Raw genomic sequence first — 18392 nt, forward strand, 5'->3', positions numbered from 1 at the left:
TCCTCCTTTCTCTGTCAAATACACTCTTCCGATTCTCTTCCCTTAATTTTTCCTCCACGGCTTCTCTCACTTCCAGATTTTCTCGCAAACACTTCTTCTTTTTCATCTTCAGCCCCCTTCCCCCCCTCGCCTTCGCCCCTTCCCGCCCCTCTCGCATTTCTCCTTTCCCAACAGTTCTAGTCTCTCTGGGACCTGTCCCAGTTCACTAATGCCGGGCCCACAGCCTGGGCTGGCGCAGGTTCTGGGGGCCCAGAGGACCTGGGTCCTGGCAGGGGTGGGGGCGGTAGGGGGTGGAAGGGGGCGGGGGGGATCCGGCTGGATCAGCGTGGCAGCCCCTCCCTGTGCGCTGAGCGCCGGAGCCCTGCCTTTGATCCATGGCCCGAGGCCGCCTGACAGTGGAAAATGCGGGGAGACAAAACCACTCAGTCAAAGTGATTCCCAACAACTGTCTCCCCGAGATAAGGACCCGCTCGGGCTTGGCGGCCTGCTTAATTCCAGCTGCCCGGCCGGCCGGGATGGGGAGCAGCAGCGAGCCGGCCACCCCCAAACGCAGAGCCCTCTGCCTGGGCTGGGCCAAACGCCGGACTCCCCCCACCGGGGCATGTGGTCGCCGGCCCTGCCTCCACCATCTGTCCCCAGTGAACGGTGGCCCAGGGTGGCCGAGGGACAGGGCGCGAGGCTGACCCAGCGAGAGAAGCGATGGGCACTTATTTCCTTGGTGGTGCCTCCAACGAGGACTTTCTCCCCACCCCAACCCGTTCATAGAGTCCTCTTTCCAGGGCACTTGCCGGAATATTCTCCCTCTGCCTCTCCTCACCTGCCACACCCTCTTCCTCTCTCTGATCTCAGCTCAGAGGTCACTCCCTCCCAGAAGCCTTCCCCGACCTGCCAGTCTGCATGGCCATGCTCCCTCCCAGGGTAGCAGGTTTGCCTCTGAATTTTAACTTTGTGGCTATGGTTCTCTCCCCCTAAAGCAAGGACCAGGCCGTCCTGGTGGCCTGTGTTTCGGGCACGAAGCCTGGCACGCAGTGTAGGGGTGAGTAAACGGCCAAGGGCACACACCGGACACGGAGCATCCGTTCCATGCCCGGCTGTGGCCCCGGCCTGCCTTCCAGGACTTCCCAGTTAGTCCACAAGACACAAGCAAGCCAGCCAGGAGCCAGGAGCCTCCAGGGGGGCGGGGGGCGGGGGGCTGCCCAGGCAGGGGCAGAGGAGGGGTATCCTGGCACCTGGCACCCTCCTGCCGAGGGGAGTACCTTTGGCCTGACGGGGCTGCAAGGCCCACCCGAGGTCCACCTTTGCTTTCTAACCACCGTCCCGGGTGGCTAGGTGGTTAGATTATGTAAAGTGAGGCCCAAAGGGAGCCTTCGCCTCTCGCCCTAATCCTCCATGGGGCTGTTCGTGGTTGGGGCAGAGCGAGCCAGCGTGTTAGGGGTGATGGCCGAGGGCAGAGGTCATGGGAGGCAGATTCAGCTCAGAGTGAGGAAGGGCTTTGCACAGCAGAACTGGCCAGGACGGAAGGTGGAAAGGGCAGCCTTGTACGTCAGTGACATGCCCTCTCAGTGTGTGAGTGTGTGTGTGTGTGTGTGTGTGTGTGCGCGCGCGCGCGCGCACAAACAGTGTCTGGTTTGGTCAAGGCTGTTGGAGAGTGGGTTCTTTGCAGGGTAGGAGATTAAATTGAGAGTCAGTGGTTCCCACACCTGAGCCTCAGAAGGGCATGGGGTTGCTGTTAAAGGTCGAAATTCCGGCTCCACCCCGACAGGCTGCCCCAGTCGCTCTCTTGTGGGCCTGCGGAGCCTCGATGGTAGCTAGGCACCGTCTGAGCCACAGGTCTGAGGCCCGGCACCTCTGAAGCATGGACCGGGGAGCCTGCACCTTTTCACCGTTGCATTGACTTCTTGACCCACCCCCCCGCTTCTTTAGGAAGAGTGTCAGGGAGGGGTTGTTTGAATGGAACGGGGATCCCCTCTGCAGCCGTCTTCAAGCTGGAAGCACCTGGAAATACTTGGCCCACGGCCTCCTTTTACTAATAGAGACCCCGCAGTCGCCCGCACACTCTACTGCCTGGAGACGCTGGGGTTGGCAGGCCTTTCCGAGGGCGCGGCGGGTGTGGCAGTGGCCCCATCACTGCAGATGGAGGGTCGGAGGGTCGGTGGACAGCCTTACAGTCATCTCTCTGCTCCGAGTGCCACAGATTCCCTCTCCCCCTTTGACACAAAGCCCTGGGAAATCTTCTCCAGCACTGAGCACCGGACGGGGGGGTGAGGAGACCCCGTGCCCCGCTCCTGTCCCTCCATCCTGCTGGTGTTGGGGACCAGCAGAGAGGCAGGGGATTAAGGTCCCATGACGGCCCTGGCAAGTGTCTTACACAGAGCGGGTGTGTCCAGGCTGAAACTGAGACACGACGCCCCAGGGCCTGCCTTCCCTTCCCCACCACAGATAATGCCTCCCCAACCCCACAGTCCCCAGGCTCCTGCCGACTCCAACCCCAGGCAGCGTCCTCTCCCTCTCTAGGCCGCTGGGAGAAGCAGCTGTCCCAACTGGGGTCCTGCCCTGCTTGGCCCCTAAAGTGGCAGGGTTGCTGTTTCGGCATCTGTTACTGTCCACGGGTGACGGCGTCCCCGACTTATTCAGAACCTGGCGGTCCAGCAGGTGTTTTAGCTGTTGATCCTCACCGAGCCCCGAGGGCTCATGCGGACTCAGAGAGGCAAAGCTCAAGGTCGGCAGCAGGGGACAATGTCAGAATCCCAAACTCGGGTCTGGCCTCCGTGCTGGGCTGCCAGAGTAGCAGGGACAGGACCAAACCCCTGCTACTCCAGGTCTGGTCTGCCCGTGAACAGGTTCCTAGGGGACTCGCGTGCACAGGAACATTTGAGAAGCACCGTCTGAAGTGACCTCGACATGCCCTCCCACTCCCCAGCTCTCTGCACAAGCTCCCTGCAGTGACTCAGAGCGGACCGACCACCCAGGACAGAAAGAGGCCTGGGAAGGAAACCAAAACCACTCCGAGGTGCAGGGGAGGCGGGCTGGGGACTCCTCCAGCCCTACCGCCCTGTTCTGTGCTCGTGACCAGCTGACACCCCATCAGGGTGGGCTCCTTCCTGGGCCCTGAGCTCCAGGGCTGCTTCAGGAGGCGCCTCCTGCTGCAGGTACAGAGGGGGCTGCCTGGCCTGAACCCCAGATGCCCTGCTCCCAGCCCTGGCCTCCAGGTGTGGCGGTGGTTGGTCCCAGAGCCCCAGGAGCCCGGGGTGAGAAGCCTTGCCCTTCTGCCAAGTGTTTCCTTTTAGTTCCAGATGCCACCCTGACAGGTGCTCCCCTGTGATTAATGTCCCCGCCCCCTGGGCCTGGGACCAGCCCCTCCTCCCAGACCAGGGTTGGTGGGCGTGTGGGCAGCACAGGGATGGAGCCTTCCAGAATCCCCTCCTGGCCTCTCCCTCTTCTGGGAGCAGAGGAGAGGCCCCTCCTCAAAGCCACCCTGAGATGAGCCAGCTGAGTTTTCGCTCAGGTCTCTGCTCTAGGCCTCCCTCCGTACTAATGCCGCTGCCATGGTCGGTCGGCCAGGTCAGCAAAGCGCCCGGAGCTCCCTGCGGCAGGGCAGAGCGGCCTCGGGGGCCTGCAGGAGGCCCCACAGCCCGAGGAGAGTCACCAGTGTGGACGTGGGACCACTTCCGCTCTGTCAGTGACTCAGCGAGGTGAACTTGGCAGTCGTCCGTCCGATCATATGCAGGGCACCCAGGCTTCGGCAACCTAAAGGCCCTGAGCAGAGTGGCAGGGGTGGGGACCGCAGGTCGTGGCGGGGGAGGGGGGTAGAGCCAGATGGTTTTGGGGGGGCTGCTGTCAGAGTTAGGGACCGTGGTTGAAGATGTGGGTTGAGTTTGGGTTATGGTTCACTTGGAGCGTTATTATCTAAGTTAAATGATAGATTATAAAACATAGATCATCTAACTCTCCAATTGGAAACAGCGGTTGCCAGCCATGTGATCTTGAGCAAGTGACTTGGGCCTCAGTTTCCTCATCTGTGATGCAGGGTGACAGCAGTTTCAGGGGGTTGCTGTAAGGAGTAAACGGGTTAACACGGGACACACTCAGAATGCTGCATGGCCTGGCGTAAGCGTTGAAGAGCTGGAATCACAAGGGGGTGCATTTGGAATTGTGGGAGCACCGGGGTCATGAAGGTGGTTGTCATGGGAGCTGGGGACCCAGGCTGGCATTGGGGTGCATGCAGTACCGAATGGGGCAGGGACTCCATCCGGGTTCCTTCCCACACCTTGCCAACCCCTTCCCGTCTACCCCAAGGCAAGGCCTTCCCAGCCCGCAGCGGCAGCCAGCAAGCTCTATCTCTGCCTGGATCTCTCCCGCGTCTCTCAGGGCCTGGCACTGAAAAGAGACAGCGTCTCCCCGCGCAGTCCCCAGCCTCTTGTTTGTTTGCTGCGTCAGAGCCATGGGCACGTTTTTGCTAATTTTGTGGCTGCCTTTATCAAACGGGGATTCACGGGCGCTTTATCCCCGATAAGTGGATTAGTCTGTGCGCTAAACAAGACGGAGTCGGACTCGGGCGCTGCTCCGGAGAAGGTATTTGTTTTGCAAAGAATGAGCTGCGTTCCCTGCCCTGTGCAGGTGAGGCGGGCAGGGCGCCGGGTAGCTGGAGGCCCTCGGTGCTCTTCCTGGCTGGGGGAGCCCTGATTCGTGGGAACTCCAGGCAGCACAGGCACAGAGTTGAGGGGAGGCTGGGTCCCAGGAGGACAGCCCCTGGGTCCCTCTGGAGGGGAGCGGGGAGCCCTGCCTTCAGGCCAGCTACCTGGTATACATGGGCTCGTGTGGAGAATGTGACCTCCCTGGGCAGTAGCTTCCTCCTCCCCATGGCCACCTGTCCTCCACCTCGCCCTTCCTTCCCCCTTCCCTTCCTCCTGGCCTTTTATGTCCTTCTTGTTTCCTTTCTTCCTCCCTCAGACACCAGCAAAGGCCTTTTGCTAAGTCCTAAGAGTCCAGACACGGGTAAGGCATGGTCCTTGCTTTTGCAGACAAAAGCACAAAAGCAAACCAACGAAGTAATAGGCCCCCAAAGAAGGCGCACGAGGCGATTCTGGTTCCACCCTGGGCTTCACAAACTTCCCTCCAAAGTAGCCCTGACAATAAAAGCGGAGTGTGTTCCCCTGAGGCCCGGGGGTGGGATCACACAGACTGTCACGGAGTATCTTTAAAAGGCACGCTCGCTTTGCATTCTTGGCCACAGTGGAGCCATATTTGTGGGTCGTAGTAATGAAGTACATTAGCATCGGGTCCAGGTGATTCTGCAGGAAGCGGCGCCCTGTTTAGCTCGTGAGTTTGCACGGCACCTGCTGTCCCAGCATCACGGATGCCGGGACGAGGGAGGAGGCAAGGATGGCTGGACATCTGCAGCGCAAGTGACCAAGAGGGGACTGAGATCAGAGGCAGAGACAGGAAGTGCAGGAGGACCCGGATGGGGGTGGATGCGTGGAGGTCACGGCCAAGAGGTCAGGGCAGAGATGTGGGTGTCAGAGGCATCTCTCCACAGGGACCCAGAGCTGGAAGAAGGTGCTCAGGGAGGAGGGAGAGAGAGAGGCTGGGAGGAGGCTTGGTCGAACTGTCCCCCCTCCCCATGGGGACCCAAATGTTTTCTTTTCCCCTCACATGTTTAACGAGCGGCCAGGATTGGGAGGTCCCAGCTCCGTGCGGCAGCCAGAATCGGGCCGAGGGTGAGAGGGGGAAGCCGAGACTCGGCGACAGGAAGGCAAGGACGGCGCAGAGCGTTCGGGTCCCCAGCTGGTCCTTAGCAGCGCCTGTCCTCCCCGAGCCGCCTCCAGCTGAGTGTCATTTTGCTATTTATTTACATGTAATTATTGCTATGAGGTGCAGATATTAACGCTGTCAAGAGCAATTTGCTCTGACATTTTTCACTCGCTCAGTGCCCCCGCCACACTCGACGGAGCCCAGGGCTCTCCCTGCTCCGGCTGCTGCGCGCGCGGTGGCTGGGCGGGAACCACCCAGCCGGCAAGGAGTGGTGTCGGGCGAGCGTACCGGCTCCTCTGCAAACTCATTAAGCTTCGAAATTGAATTTGGTTCGGGAGAGGGCTGGCTGGGCCCGGCTCCACCCGCCTGGGCTGGCTCAAGGCCTCCCACCCTGCCTTCCTCCGAGAACACGGGGCAGGGGCTGGGCTGGTTGGGGCAGTGGCCCTTGTCTGAGGCTGGCAGAGGGCGGCTGGTGAAGAGGATGGAGGGCCATGGTCAGAGGCGAGAGTGCACACAGCTTCAACATGGCCATGGCACAAGGTCAGGCGTGGCAGCTGGAACCCTCTCAACCCTGTTTCCTGGTCCCCCCACAAGAAAATCAGGCAGCTCTAACTTTGGGGGGCATTATCGCCATTGACAGCTATACCCACCCAACAAAGAAACTTCCCTATGGAGCCAGCCACACGTCTTAGCCAGCCCGCGGCGGATGGTGCCAGGGGGGCAGGGCAGGTGCTGAGCTGGCCCCGCAGTGGGTCTTGTCGGTAGCTGCTAGAAAGAGAATTAACTTTGGAGTTACGCCTTCTGAGTTCAAATCCTAGCCCGCCACTTCCTAAATAATTTGCAGACTTGGGCAAATTATTTACCTCCCCAGAGCCGTTTTCTGATCTCTAACATGGAGCAGCCAGTACCCCCGTTTTACCGAATCAAGGACAATTGGATGCTGGCCTTTTCCTGAACTTATCAGAAGGCGTCAACACAAGCTTTGCACACAGCTCTGCCATCATTGCCACCTGACGGTGATGCTACCTGGCCGCAGACTCAGCCACAGAAAGGCACTGGGGGTGATAAAATGTACCGGAATTTCAGAAAGATTACAATCGCATCCTTAGGACAGCTGTGGTAAGGAGTGAATGGCGGTGCTACCTGCGCATAGTAGGTATTTGGCACATACTAGGCACTTAGGCATGAGAGGCTATGATCATTTTTTCAAGCCTTTTGATAACGGGGGGCCATTTTCTGGAAGAGGAAACTGAGGCTCATCCATTCATTCCACTCAAAGGACTTTGCTGCTGGGAGAGGGCCAGCAGGGCTCGAGCCATCGTGGCTGCGGGTCCCTAACGCATTGTGATATGTGCCAGCTTGTCCGCCCAGGTACTAACGAGGCCTGCCTGCCACCCCTCACTCCCTGCCACGGCCAATCTGCGTTCCCGTCTCCGGCAATTACTGAGGGGGAGCCCCCCCTCCAGGCCAGGGGGCCAAGAGCCCAGGCCTCCCCCTCCTCCTTCCCCTCCTCCTCCTCCTCTCCCAACCTGGGCCTGGCCAGTCCAGGAGGCCCCCTCCCAGCCCTCCCAGCCCTCCAGGCTCCCCCTCCTCCCTCAGCTCAGCCAATTAGGCCCCTGACACCTGGAGCCGCTGACAAACTGTTTCTGTCACTTGCTCTCTGTCTTTCATTAGGGGCCGCAGAGGAGGGGGAGCGGGAGGGGAGGGGGAGGAGATGGGATCTTTCATGCTTAGTAAGGCCAAATACATTAATTACAAAACGGCCATTTGCCGCGTGAAAGTGTGCTAATTAAATTTATGCAATCATTATCTTTAAATAGTCATATCTTTCCCAGCGATCGGCCCCTTCCTTCTCCAGCCCCGCCGCCGCCGCCGCCGCCGCCGCTCTCAGCAGAGTCGCACTAATCCCTTGGCCGCCATTATCGCGCCATCAGAGTCGGTCTCTGAATCCCACCGCACCCCGCCTGCTCCAGTGCCCGCCAGGGGCCAGGAGCCCTCGGACCCATCCTGGCACGAACACTTCAGATCGGGCCAACCCAGGATGCTCCCGGGAAGCGGGGGCAAATCCGGGCCCCCTCCAGTATTTCCAGATATTTCTAGATGTTTCCAGATATTTGGAGATTGACATCTTGTAGACCAAGCATTGAAAGTTGGAAGTGTGTGTGTGTGTGTGTGTGTGTGTGTGTGTGTGAGTGAGAGAGAGAGAGAGAGAGAGAGAGAGAGAGAGAGACAGACTTTAGCTTCTGGGACAATGAGTGGGAAGTCATTGTCTCTAGCCCCTCACTTCCTCACGGTCTTTAGCTAAAACCTCCAAGGACCCTGTGGTGGAGAGGAGACTCTGAGATTCACTGAGACGGTGGTCGGGGGGTGAGTATGCCACGGGCCCCTCCATTATTCTTTTCATTCAACCAACTCTGTACCAGGCCCTGCACTGGGGATCAACAGATAGATTCATTCATTCACTCAGTAATTCACTCAACAAATGTTTGTTGGTCACCTACTATGTGCCAGGCGCTAGGAATAGGCCACCAAGTCAGCCCCCAGCAGCTCCTGGCCAGATCCAGGGTCAGGGTGGGTCTGTGCCAAGGGCAGGAGGTCCAAACCCCACACTTGACAGCCTTCATTGGCTTAGCCTTTCAGAGTCGCTGCCTCTACACACTGGGAGGTTCTTACCAGAGTCTTGGCTGAATCCTTTCTCTGCAGGATTCCTCTTTAACTTCACATAGTCAGTCCCACGAGCCTGTTCGGGTCTGGCCTGTGGGGCTCCCAGGTGGAGGAAGAGGTAACCTGCCAGTGGGGGGCGGGGCCCCTCCTGGTCAGAGATGCCAGTCAGTGACCTGGTGCTTCCCAGGTGCCCTCTGAGCTTCGGAGGGCCCAGGCCCAGCGTATGGCCTCAGTGAGGTCACCTGGAGGGACCGACAGGACACGCGGCCACACACATGTGAAGTACGCACACATACATGCACAGCAAGACTCACACATAATCACACACATGGACACAAAGTCACACACAGTATTTATACACATGCACACAGACTCACAAGCACACATACAAAATTCACATATAGAATACACAATACTCCCATGTGCATATGCGTGCATGCACACCTACACTCATTTCTCACACACATGACATTCCCACAGGCACCCACACAGTACACACACACGCACCCACACACACACACACACCAGAGCCCTCTGTGGCAGTGAAAACCACAGCCAGGGCAGGTGTATTGGACCAGAAGTCAGAGGTCAAGCGTTCTTGCCCCAAAGCTGCCATGCATCCCCTAGGAAATTCTGGGTGAGCCTCAGTTTCCTCATCTGAAAAATGGACTAACAATGCTTCATAGTCATAAGGCTTCAGGGGAGATGCTTTGGAAACGAAGGGGCTGCGCTTGTGCAAGAGAATGACAGCAGGCCGACGTTGAAGAGCCTTCCTGAAAGGCTGGGTGGTGACAGAGGAGAGGGGGACGGGAGTCAGGGGGCTGAGAGGGGAGTTTGCTGGCCGCGCCTGGGCATCAGCTCTCCTGGGGGGTGGGGGCTGCTGTATGGGATGTGGACGGTGGAGGAGTGGAGTGAGAGGGCCATGAGCAGAGAGATGGAAGGCGAAGGGGGGTGGGAACAGGGAGACCTGCAGGAAATCTTGTTTGGAAGCTCAAAGTCAGCACCCGAAACCCATTACCGCTGTCCACAGGAGGCAGGGAGAGCGGAGGGGCCCAGATCCTCTTAGCAGAGAATTGAGCAGGAGAGAGGGGGAGCGGGGTGGTCGGCTGCCCGGGTGGGTGATTTCTCGCTTGCACTAATCCCAGCGTGGAGCTGGGACAGGCAGCAGAACGGGCGGCGGAGTGTGTGTGGGGGGTGTGGGGTGTCTGTTGGGAGCTGGAGGAGGGAGCATAGAGGCAGGGGCTCACCTTAGTGAGCTGGCATCACGGAGCTGTGAGGCTGCGGTGTACACACATGTGTGTGCGACTCCGCCCGTGTGTGCATCCGTGAAGTGTGTGGATGGCATGGAGCCCAGCGGTGCGTGCATGTGTGTGTGTGTGTGTGCGTGCGTGCTGTTTCCATGTGCATCACTCTTCATGTGTTCGTGTGCATTCCAGTCTGAGAGTCTGTGTGTATTCTGCATGTGTGCTCGTGTCTCCGCCCCGGGCATGGATGTGCAGTGGGGTCGTGTGTGTGTAGCAGTAACAGCGCTGATGTGAGAGCAGTAGCTCTCAAACTCGGCTGCACATGAGAGTGAAATGGAATGAGCTTTAAAAATGTCTGGTGCCCAGACCCCTGAGATCAACCAATCCGAATCTCTAAGGGGCAAGGTCCAGGCATCAGCATTTTGAAAGACTCCTCAAGTGATTCCCACGGGCAGCCAAACAGACAAACCCCGGAGCAGCCCTTCCCCCTGCTCAGCCCTTCGCCGGCCCCGTGGAGTCCATTTGGACATAGAGGTGGACTCCAGGCCCTTAGGGGCCAGAGCGAGTCGCGAGCTGGGCTGTCCCAGCCGGGGGGGACCGTCTGGGTCCAATAAAGATATTTCACTCACTCCCATTCCTGGCAAGCTGCGACCTTGCCTTCTCTCCACAGGCTGCCCCCCAACAGGCCCCCTCTCCCCTCCTGTGGAAGCCGAGGGGGTGAATTAGAGGGTGGGCCAGGGCTGCTCTCAGATGCGCGGCTTAGAGATAAATGTGCTCTGCGTGCCACACCAGCAGGTCCTCCTGGAGCCGAGCCTGAGACCGGCAGGGGGGTGGCAGTTGTGGGCTGGGACCTGCTCAGCTGCCGTGGTTTCCCCGAGTGCAAGTCACTGCCCTTCTGGAACGTTAGTTTCCCGTCTGAAAATGCAGCGATCTCCAGGGGCCTCCCAGGTGTGCTCCGGTGTGAGCGCATGTGAAATGTACTGACGAGTTTGAGCAAAGTAGCGGCGAAGGGTCTTCACGCTGGTTTAGTGGGGTGTTGATGAAAAGCTATTTGGCCATCAGATGAGGTGTTTTTGAGTCGCCTCTGCTTCCTGGATTCAGGTGTGGGTCCCTGTGGGGGTGCGGCGGGGCTGCCTGTGTGGTGTGTGAGTTCTGACCCTCACTACATCTCGACTGGAGACTTTAAGGTTCACCGTCAGGGTCCTGTGTCGTTGGATGCCACCCCCTCGCTATAGATGAGTGTATTCGGGCCAAAGAAGGGGTGTGGCTTGTCCAAGAGACACCCACCTGGGCCCCTTTCCAGAGAGAGCACAGGTGCAGCTTCTGCCTGGAGGCAGAGTCATTCTCTGGCCAGAAAGCACCCACTGTGCCAGGCCCCTTGAGGAAGAAGGGGTGGAAAACAGCATGGTCCCCAACAGGGGCGGTCCCCTGAGTCTGTCCTCAAGTGGCCATTTCTCCCTTGAGCCAGGTCCCTTCTGAAGCGGGTGGGAGAGAAGGGGGAGAGCTTGCATTTACTGAGAATCGGTGATGTGCCAGGTACTGACTTAATGTGCATTTACTCATGTAATCCTTACAGTAACCCTATGGGTACTGTAATTATCATTCCCATTATACAGATGGGCAAACTGAGGCTCAGATGGTTAAAGAAATTGCCCAGGGTCACAGCTAGTGAGCAGCAGAGCAAGGATGCTCATGCAGACATTCTGGCCCCTGGTGCTTCTGGGCAGCCCCGCAGAACACTGATTGGCAGGTGCCCTTGGTGAAACCGCCGTCTGGTCCTCTTCTGGCGTTGCAAGGTGGGGCTGCCCACCTGCCCACTGTCCGAGTGGTCCTTGGCCTCATTCCAGTCCATCTCATCTCCAGGTCCAATGTCCTGACCTCATCAGTCTCATCCCTGCCCCTCCCTCTTCCCTCTGCTTCCTGCTGAGGCCCCCACTCATCCACCCGAACCGGCCAGGGAGCCCCGATGATGGCGATCACCCCTTCTAATTGCAGCCTCGCTCCCAAAGCCACGTTCGGTTATCACAGAGGGTGCAGATCTCACAGCTCAGCCTCCTCGGTCCCAGGCCCTCCGGGCCAGCTCAGGAACGGAGGGAATTAATTACATTTTTCCCATCCCCTTCTTTTAAAGTAGGGGAGCGCCGGCAAGTCCCGGGGGGCGGGGGCGGTGAGCAGAGGATGTGGAAGGGGGGTTGGCACGGGGCTCCCTCGGCTCCCACCCCCCAAAACCTGCAAGCCAGCGGCGGAAGGGGGGTGAGGCCGGCCCCTTATTGATTTAGTCTGGTGGAGGCTGGGACTGATTTAGAGCAGAGGGAGAGGAAGGGGCTGGGGGCGGGTGGGGGGCTCTGGCCGGTGAGGGGCGGGGGAGGAAGGGATGGCTGTCACTCAGCCTGACGGACAGCCGGGAGATTTGCCTTCAGATAAAACCTTACAGATGTGGAGGTCGGTATTGATTTTGAGTTAGTAACGGTAACGTACCAAGAAGTAATACATTAGTGAAAGCAAGGTCACCGGGAAAAAGTAAAACCCACCAGGGAGAGGCCTGAACATTCTTGAGGGGGGTGGTAGATTACCACATCAGACCCGGACTTCCTCAAGTTCAAAAGTTTGCAGGCTCCAGACCTCGGCTAGGCCCCTAACGGTGGGCAAACACTTTCTGCTTCTGCGGGCAGAGAGGGACTCCGGGAAGGCCCTGGGCTGTGGGGCTGCCGAGGGGGCCCTCTCCATTCTCTCCAGCACTGCCTGCTGTGGGGAAGGCACAGCCTAGAGGTCAGGGAGACCCCGGTTCAAATCCCAGCTCTGCCACTTACTGGTTGTGTTAGCATGGATGCGCCTTTCTCCCTCCCCAACTGCAGAATGAGGGCCTGATAGTCTATTTCCATGAGGAGTCACTGCTCCCAACTCCCCCCTCTTCAGCTGGGTCCTGTCCTGTCTGCTTGGAAGCTGCCATGCCCAAGCGGGGGCTGGATGAGAGGGAAGCCCTTTGATCTACAGGCCTCCAGGGACTCTGGGAGAGAGCAGGCAGATGCCGCCCCTCCCCCATTCACACCTACCCCAGATGTGAATTTGATGTGATGTTCCAGGGCAAATCCCATTGAACAAATCTCATTACAGTAAGAGCTCCCTGGGCTAGAGCTGATTCCGAGCTGTCTGTTACTGGCCCAGGGTCCGAGGCCTCCTGAGCCACTGGGCACCACACTAGTCCCTCTGATGAAGGATCCTGGGAGGCCTTGCAGTGCTCAGGGGCTCGGGGTTTCCTCTCACAACACTGACCTTCTTCTTATTCTTTTAACTTGCTGGGCATGTGCCCACCTCAGGGCCTTTGCACTTGCTGATGTCGCTGCCTGGAAAGCTGTCTGCTACATCTTCTCATGCCGGTTCTTTTTTTGGCCTCGCTATCACCTTTTTTGGGGCGGTCTTGCCTAACTGCTTCACATACCCCCTTCCTTATTTTCCTCCATAGCACTTACCAGTATTGCGAATTCTATGACTTACTTGTTTGTTGTCAGCCTCTTCATTAAACTGGCAACTCTAGGAGAGCATGGCGTTGCTAAAGCTCACGGCTGCATCTCAGGGGCTGGCACATAGTAGGTGCATCTCAGGGCCTGGCGCATAGTAGGTGCTCACTAAATATGCGGGATGTGACTATGCATGAATTCCACAGGCTTCTTCTGAGCTCATAGTATGTAACGGACACCATGTAGGCACTGGGTCCACAAAGATGGACGAAATGCAGCTTCATCCTGGCCTCAAGGAGTCACAGTGCAGTCCTCCCTCCGGCCTGGCAGGGGCAGCCCTCTGTGAAATGCTTGTGGAGTGACTAAAAGATGTCCTTAGCAAACACCACAGCTTGGTGTGGCTGGGATTTCAAGTGCAAGGAAGGAAAAGGCAGGGAGGAGTTGGGACAGGCAGGTAGCAGTCAGCACAAGAAACCTTTGCCCTGTTTGCCTGGAAGGCACTGAGAAGCCACGGTGATGCGTGAGTGATGTGAGTGATATGGTCAGCTCTGAGGCGGGTCCCTGGAGGTCCCGTCCTGCAGTGTGAGTGGCTCTGAGGCAGGTCCCTGGAGGTCCCATCCTGCAGTGTGAGTGGCTCTGTGCACAGTTCCCATCTCGTCCCCAGAACACCCCCATCCTCTCTCTACTCTCCCCCCATCCCATGTCTCTTCGGGCCTCGTAGTGACATCCAGGAGGAAGGGATTAGCTCGCCTGAGCTGACACACCCTCCCGAGAGGCTCCCGCCCCCCAGGGAAATGGGCGTGTGCTTCCCCCGAGCCTGAGTCTGTTCTGGGGCCCAGGCCTCCTCGGAGGAAGGGGCAGGGCTAGTGTTTGCATGGGGTGGGGAATAGGATGGGGGTGATTTTCTTAATTTAGTTGGAAAGTGAGGTCTAGGCAGGAACTTGGGAGAGAATGGGGTCTCCTAACTCCCAGGGCATCATGAGATTCCTGAGTTTTCCCAGAGAACCCCCCACCCCCCATTCACACAACAAATATCTCAGGTCCAGGAGGCCCCGTCTCCACAGTCAGAAGGCAGCAAGCACAGCCTGATGGGGTCAGATGTCCTCACACCCTCACTACGGGGACCCCCTTTTCCAGGGTCCCTCTAGCCACCACCCCAGCACCCTGTGTCCGCACCCCCCCCATGACAGAGGCCTTAGAAGCACATTCAGTGCAGAGAGAATCGGGGAGACCTCCGCTCCCTAAAACAGTGCTGCTGCACAAAGTCGCCCCGACACCTCCCACCCAGACTTCCCCTCTCACAGTCCCGTGCCCTGTGTCATTGCCATCTCAGTGGGTGACACACCATGAAGACCACCTAAATCCCACCAGCTGCAGTGGAGACAGACCAGCCCAGCAGGCCCATGCCCTGGCCTCTGGCTCTGGGAAGGGGTGGGGGGAGGTAAAGGACAGAGGAGAGATGCCCCAGGGCTGAGGGAGGTGTGTTGGGAGCACTGAGGGAAGAGTCAGGGATGAGAGACCCCCACCCCCGCCGGTGGCTGCTGGCTGGGCCTGGAGTAAGAGCCTCTGGAGGGGTCAGGTGCCGGAAACGTCCTTGAGAGTCCGTCTCGGCATTATCAGGCGAGCAGGCAGGGTCCGGCCGGCTGGACTGGCCGTGAGATCTGGGGAAGCCCCAGCCCTTCGTGGGCCTCGGTTTTGTCCTCTGAGAAATGGGCGTCATAGCTCTGCCCCACACGTCTCTGTAGGCCTCTGGATCCAGGGAGTCACATAAGTTGGTGGCTGAGAGGAGGGCCAGTGAAGGAGGTGGGAAGACGAGGGTCCGAGGAGCTGGGGTCACTGATGCCTCAGCGCCTGCGCCGTGCCAGGCTGGGCGCAAAGCTCCCCGTGCTGGGCTCCGCTCGGCCTCCAGCGCCCTCTGAGTCAGGTTCATCGTCAACTCTTTTCCTCAGGATGGGCTGGTCACAGAAGGTAAGGGACACACAGCCAGGAAGTGGAGGAGCTCCGTGCCTGGCCCTGGCCTCAGGGTGCAGATCCTGGCCAGGCCCCCATGCCTATGGCCGGGACAAGTCAAAAGTGAGAAGGCAGACATTGTCAGAATGCCACAGGTCATGGCTCGGATGCCCAGAGCCCACCATCTCCCAGGAGGTGGGAGGGGAAGTCAGAGAACACAGCCACGTGCCCAGTGTGGATGGCAGCGGGATTCTTTAGCTCGGTGTTGGGCAGACCATCAACAAGCCTGACCCCACCTTGGCACTTGGCCTCCCTCCCATAAGGGGTGGCATTAGCAGGAGGCTACCAGGGTCCTGGCCCTGAGGTCAGACCCACAAAGGTCTGCCTCCCCCCCACCCCCATCCCCTGGTCTGACTAGGTGCCGTGCTCTCTCCCGCTGCAGGAATCCTGCTGCCCACACCCCCTCTCCCCGCTCTCTCCTGGACAGCTGGACACAGGTGTCACCTCCTCCAGAAGCTTTCCTGGGCCCCCTGGCCGGCTGGGTGCCCTCCTCTGGGCTCTCACAGCCCCTGAGCTGCCTCTGTAACAACCCTCATCACTCCACATCTTGATGATCTGTTGCTAGGTGCCCCCTCCCCCAGACCCAAACACTCCCCCAGCTGAGGGCCGGAGCCATGGCTCTTCCTCCTCTGAGGTCCCAGGCTCAGCCTCGGTTTTGGGGTCAGAGTCACCTTCAGTGTGTGTTTGTTGAATGAGTAAGTGAACACACCAATGAGTTAACACCATCTTGAAGCGGAGTTTCTAGAAAGGAGCCTGCCCCTCACAGTCCGAGTTGGCAGCGCTGATGGTGAGAACTGTTTGCTGAACCGGCTCCTCGAGGAAGTGGGTGATGGCCACAGACATCCAGGAGCTGCCGGAACCGAAGAGAGGTTTCGGGCAGGCTACGGTGTCGTGCCTTCCCCAGAGGTCACCAGGTCCTGACCAAAGTCAAGAGCATAGCACAGGATGAGGGGTGAAGCCGGACAGGCCCAGAGTCCTGCTGAAACCCCTTTGTGCTGGAAGATGGGAGCATCCCAGTCTGACGGGGGAGGCACAGGTCCCTGTCTGATAGGAGAGACGTAATTGGCGTGTTTGTTCATTCATTCATGCATGCGCTGTGCATTCACTTACTCAGTCAGGCCTGGGGCTAGCGCGGTAAACAGGCCCGCCTCACCCCCAGGGCTCTCAGTAGAGGACGCCTCTAGGGATTAGGACCTAACCAGGAGGAACCGCTAACCATCTTACCTTCAAGGGCAAGCCCACAAGTCAACGGATCTCCAAGCTGCAGGGACCCCAAGGGAGAGACTGCAGCAAAGGCCTGCCCACGCCAGCCTGGCATCGTCCCCACATGCGCTTGCCTCTGTGGGGTCCTTCCAGCCCCACCCCTGCTGCTCAGCCCACACGATGGTCTCTCCCCACAGGTGATGAGCATTCTGAGCAACCCCAGCGCGGTGCCGCCACAGCCGCAGGCCGACTTCTCCATCTCCCCGCTGCACGGCGGCCTGGACTCGGCCTCCTCCATCTCGGCCAGCTGCAGCCAGCGGGCGGACTCCATCAAGCCAGGGGACAGCCTGCCCACCTCCCAGTCCTACTGCCCACCCACCTACAGCACCACCGGCTACAGCGTGGACCCCGTGGCTGGCTACCAGTACGGCCAGTACGGCCAGAGTGAGTGCCCGGCACCTGGCATCCCCCCGTCCCTGCCCCCCGCTCATTTGTAGAGAGCTGGAAGGTGGTGTTGGGGGGGAGGTGCCCATTTCACAGATGAGGAAATTGAGGTCCAGAAAGGAAGAACAGCTGTTTTAAGATGATGCTGAGCTGGGCCCCTGCTACTGCTGCTGCCTTGGAGAAAAGCTGTCCCACAGAAATAGTATCATACAAGCCACAAATGTCATTTAAAATGTCCAAGGAGCCACGTTATAAAATGTGAGAACAGCAAATTATTTTTGCTAACATATTTTATTTTACCCATTCTAGCCAAAAGATGATCATTTCAACATGTAATTCATATAAAATTATCAATGAGCTATTTTACATTCTTTTCTTCATACTGTCTTTGAAATCCAGCCCATTTTCATTCAGACACAAAGTTTCATGGGGAACGCTAGACCCGCATTGAAATTTCACAGCATTGACAACTGAGAAAGTTGTAGGCTTACACACCCAAGTTGTTCCAAATCTACTGCAAAGTTTCCCGGCCGCTAAACTAAATTGAATTTTGGCTTTTAAATTTCAATGAGGTAAAATCAAATCAAAATGTAAAATCTGGTTCCTCGGTGGCCCTGGCCACACTTCAGGGGCTCCATCGCTGCACGTGGCTGGTGACTGCTGGTGGGACAGTGAGATGGTGGGGCTCTGCCCCTTCTGCCCCCTGGCCACAGGGACAGCTGTCCTTTGAGCTCTTTCCTCTACCCCCATCCTCAGCCTTGGTTTCCCCAAACATTGAGCTGGCCTCACAGGCCCAGCCTAGTCGCCATCCCCTTGGCACCTTGCCTGGGGGAGGGGATGGCAGATCCTCAGACCAAAAGCTGCAGAAGGCGGGCCCAGCCACAGCCTCCAGCAGCTGGGCAGGGCAGCAGCAGGGCAGGCCAAGGGGGCACCGGGAGCCGAGGTCACTGGCTGCCCCTCCTGCCCCACCTCTGGCAAAGGCCTCACCTGTTGGTGTCAAACTAATCAGAAGGGCAAGTGGCGAGAGGGTGAGACCGCCCAGCCCAAGGATGTCCTCACACCCTCGCCCGCCACAGCCCTGGCCTGGCCTCACTGACCCCTGCTTCCTGTCCCCACACCAGCCCTCTCCTCCTCATACGGCCTTGGCCTCCACGGCTAAATGAGGGCCAGCTGTGCTGCCTCCACCTCCCCTCTGTGTTCACGGTCCCCCCTGTATGTGCATGTTTGGATATGATATATGTGCACGCCGGTATATGCATGAGTGTGAATACATGTTTTAGATGTGTTACAATTCAGGTGTGTGTGTCTGTGTGTGTATTTGTGAGTATCCCGGCATACAAGTGTTAGTGCACACATCCTTGTGCATAGGTGAGTATGTGTATGTCTGTGGCACATGTGGGTATGTGTGCACATGACTATTCACATACATGTGAGTTTAAAGGAGCATACTGTGCGTACATGGTATGTGTTTTTATGCAAATGCACACGTGCACAATGTTTGGTCATGTAAACATACGTGGCTGTAACACATATACATGTGTTTAAGTGTGCATTCAGGTGTGTTCATGTGGCTGTGTCTGTGTATGTGCCTGTGTGTTTGACATCTATAGTGTGCATA

At 58.2% G+C, this 18392-nt stretch overlaps 1 protein-coding gene across 1 annotated transcript in view; it reads left to right on the plus strand.

Annotated features, from left to right (window-relative positions):
- The window catches only part of LOC102437483 (paired box protein Pax-7-like), a 48483-nt gene that overhangs the window by 24792 nt on the left and 5299 nt on the right, over positions 1-18392 (plus strand). Inside the window, 1 exon segment of the mRNA XM_014449176.2 lies at positions 16528-16774. Within this exon segment, the coding sequence (XP_014304662.1) occupies positions 16528-16774 (247 nt within the window).

This window comes from Myotis lucifugus, unplaced genomic scaffold, assembly GCF_000147115.1.
Source record: "Myotis lucifugus unplaced genomic scaffold, Myoluc2.0 scaffold_1057, whole genome shotgun sequence".
Taxonomy (NCBI): Eukaryota; Metazoa; Chordata; class Mammalia; order Chiroptera; family Vespertilionidae; genus Myotis; species Myotis lucifugus.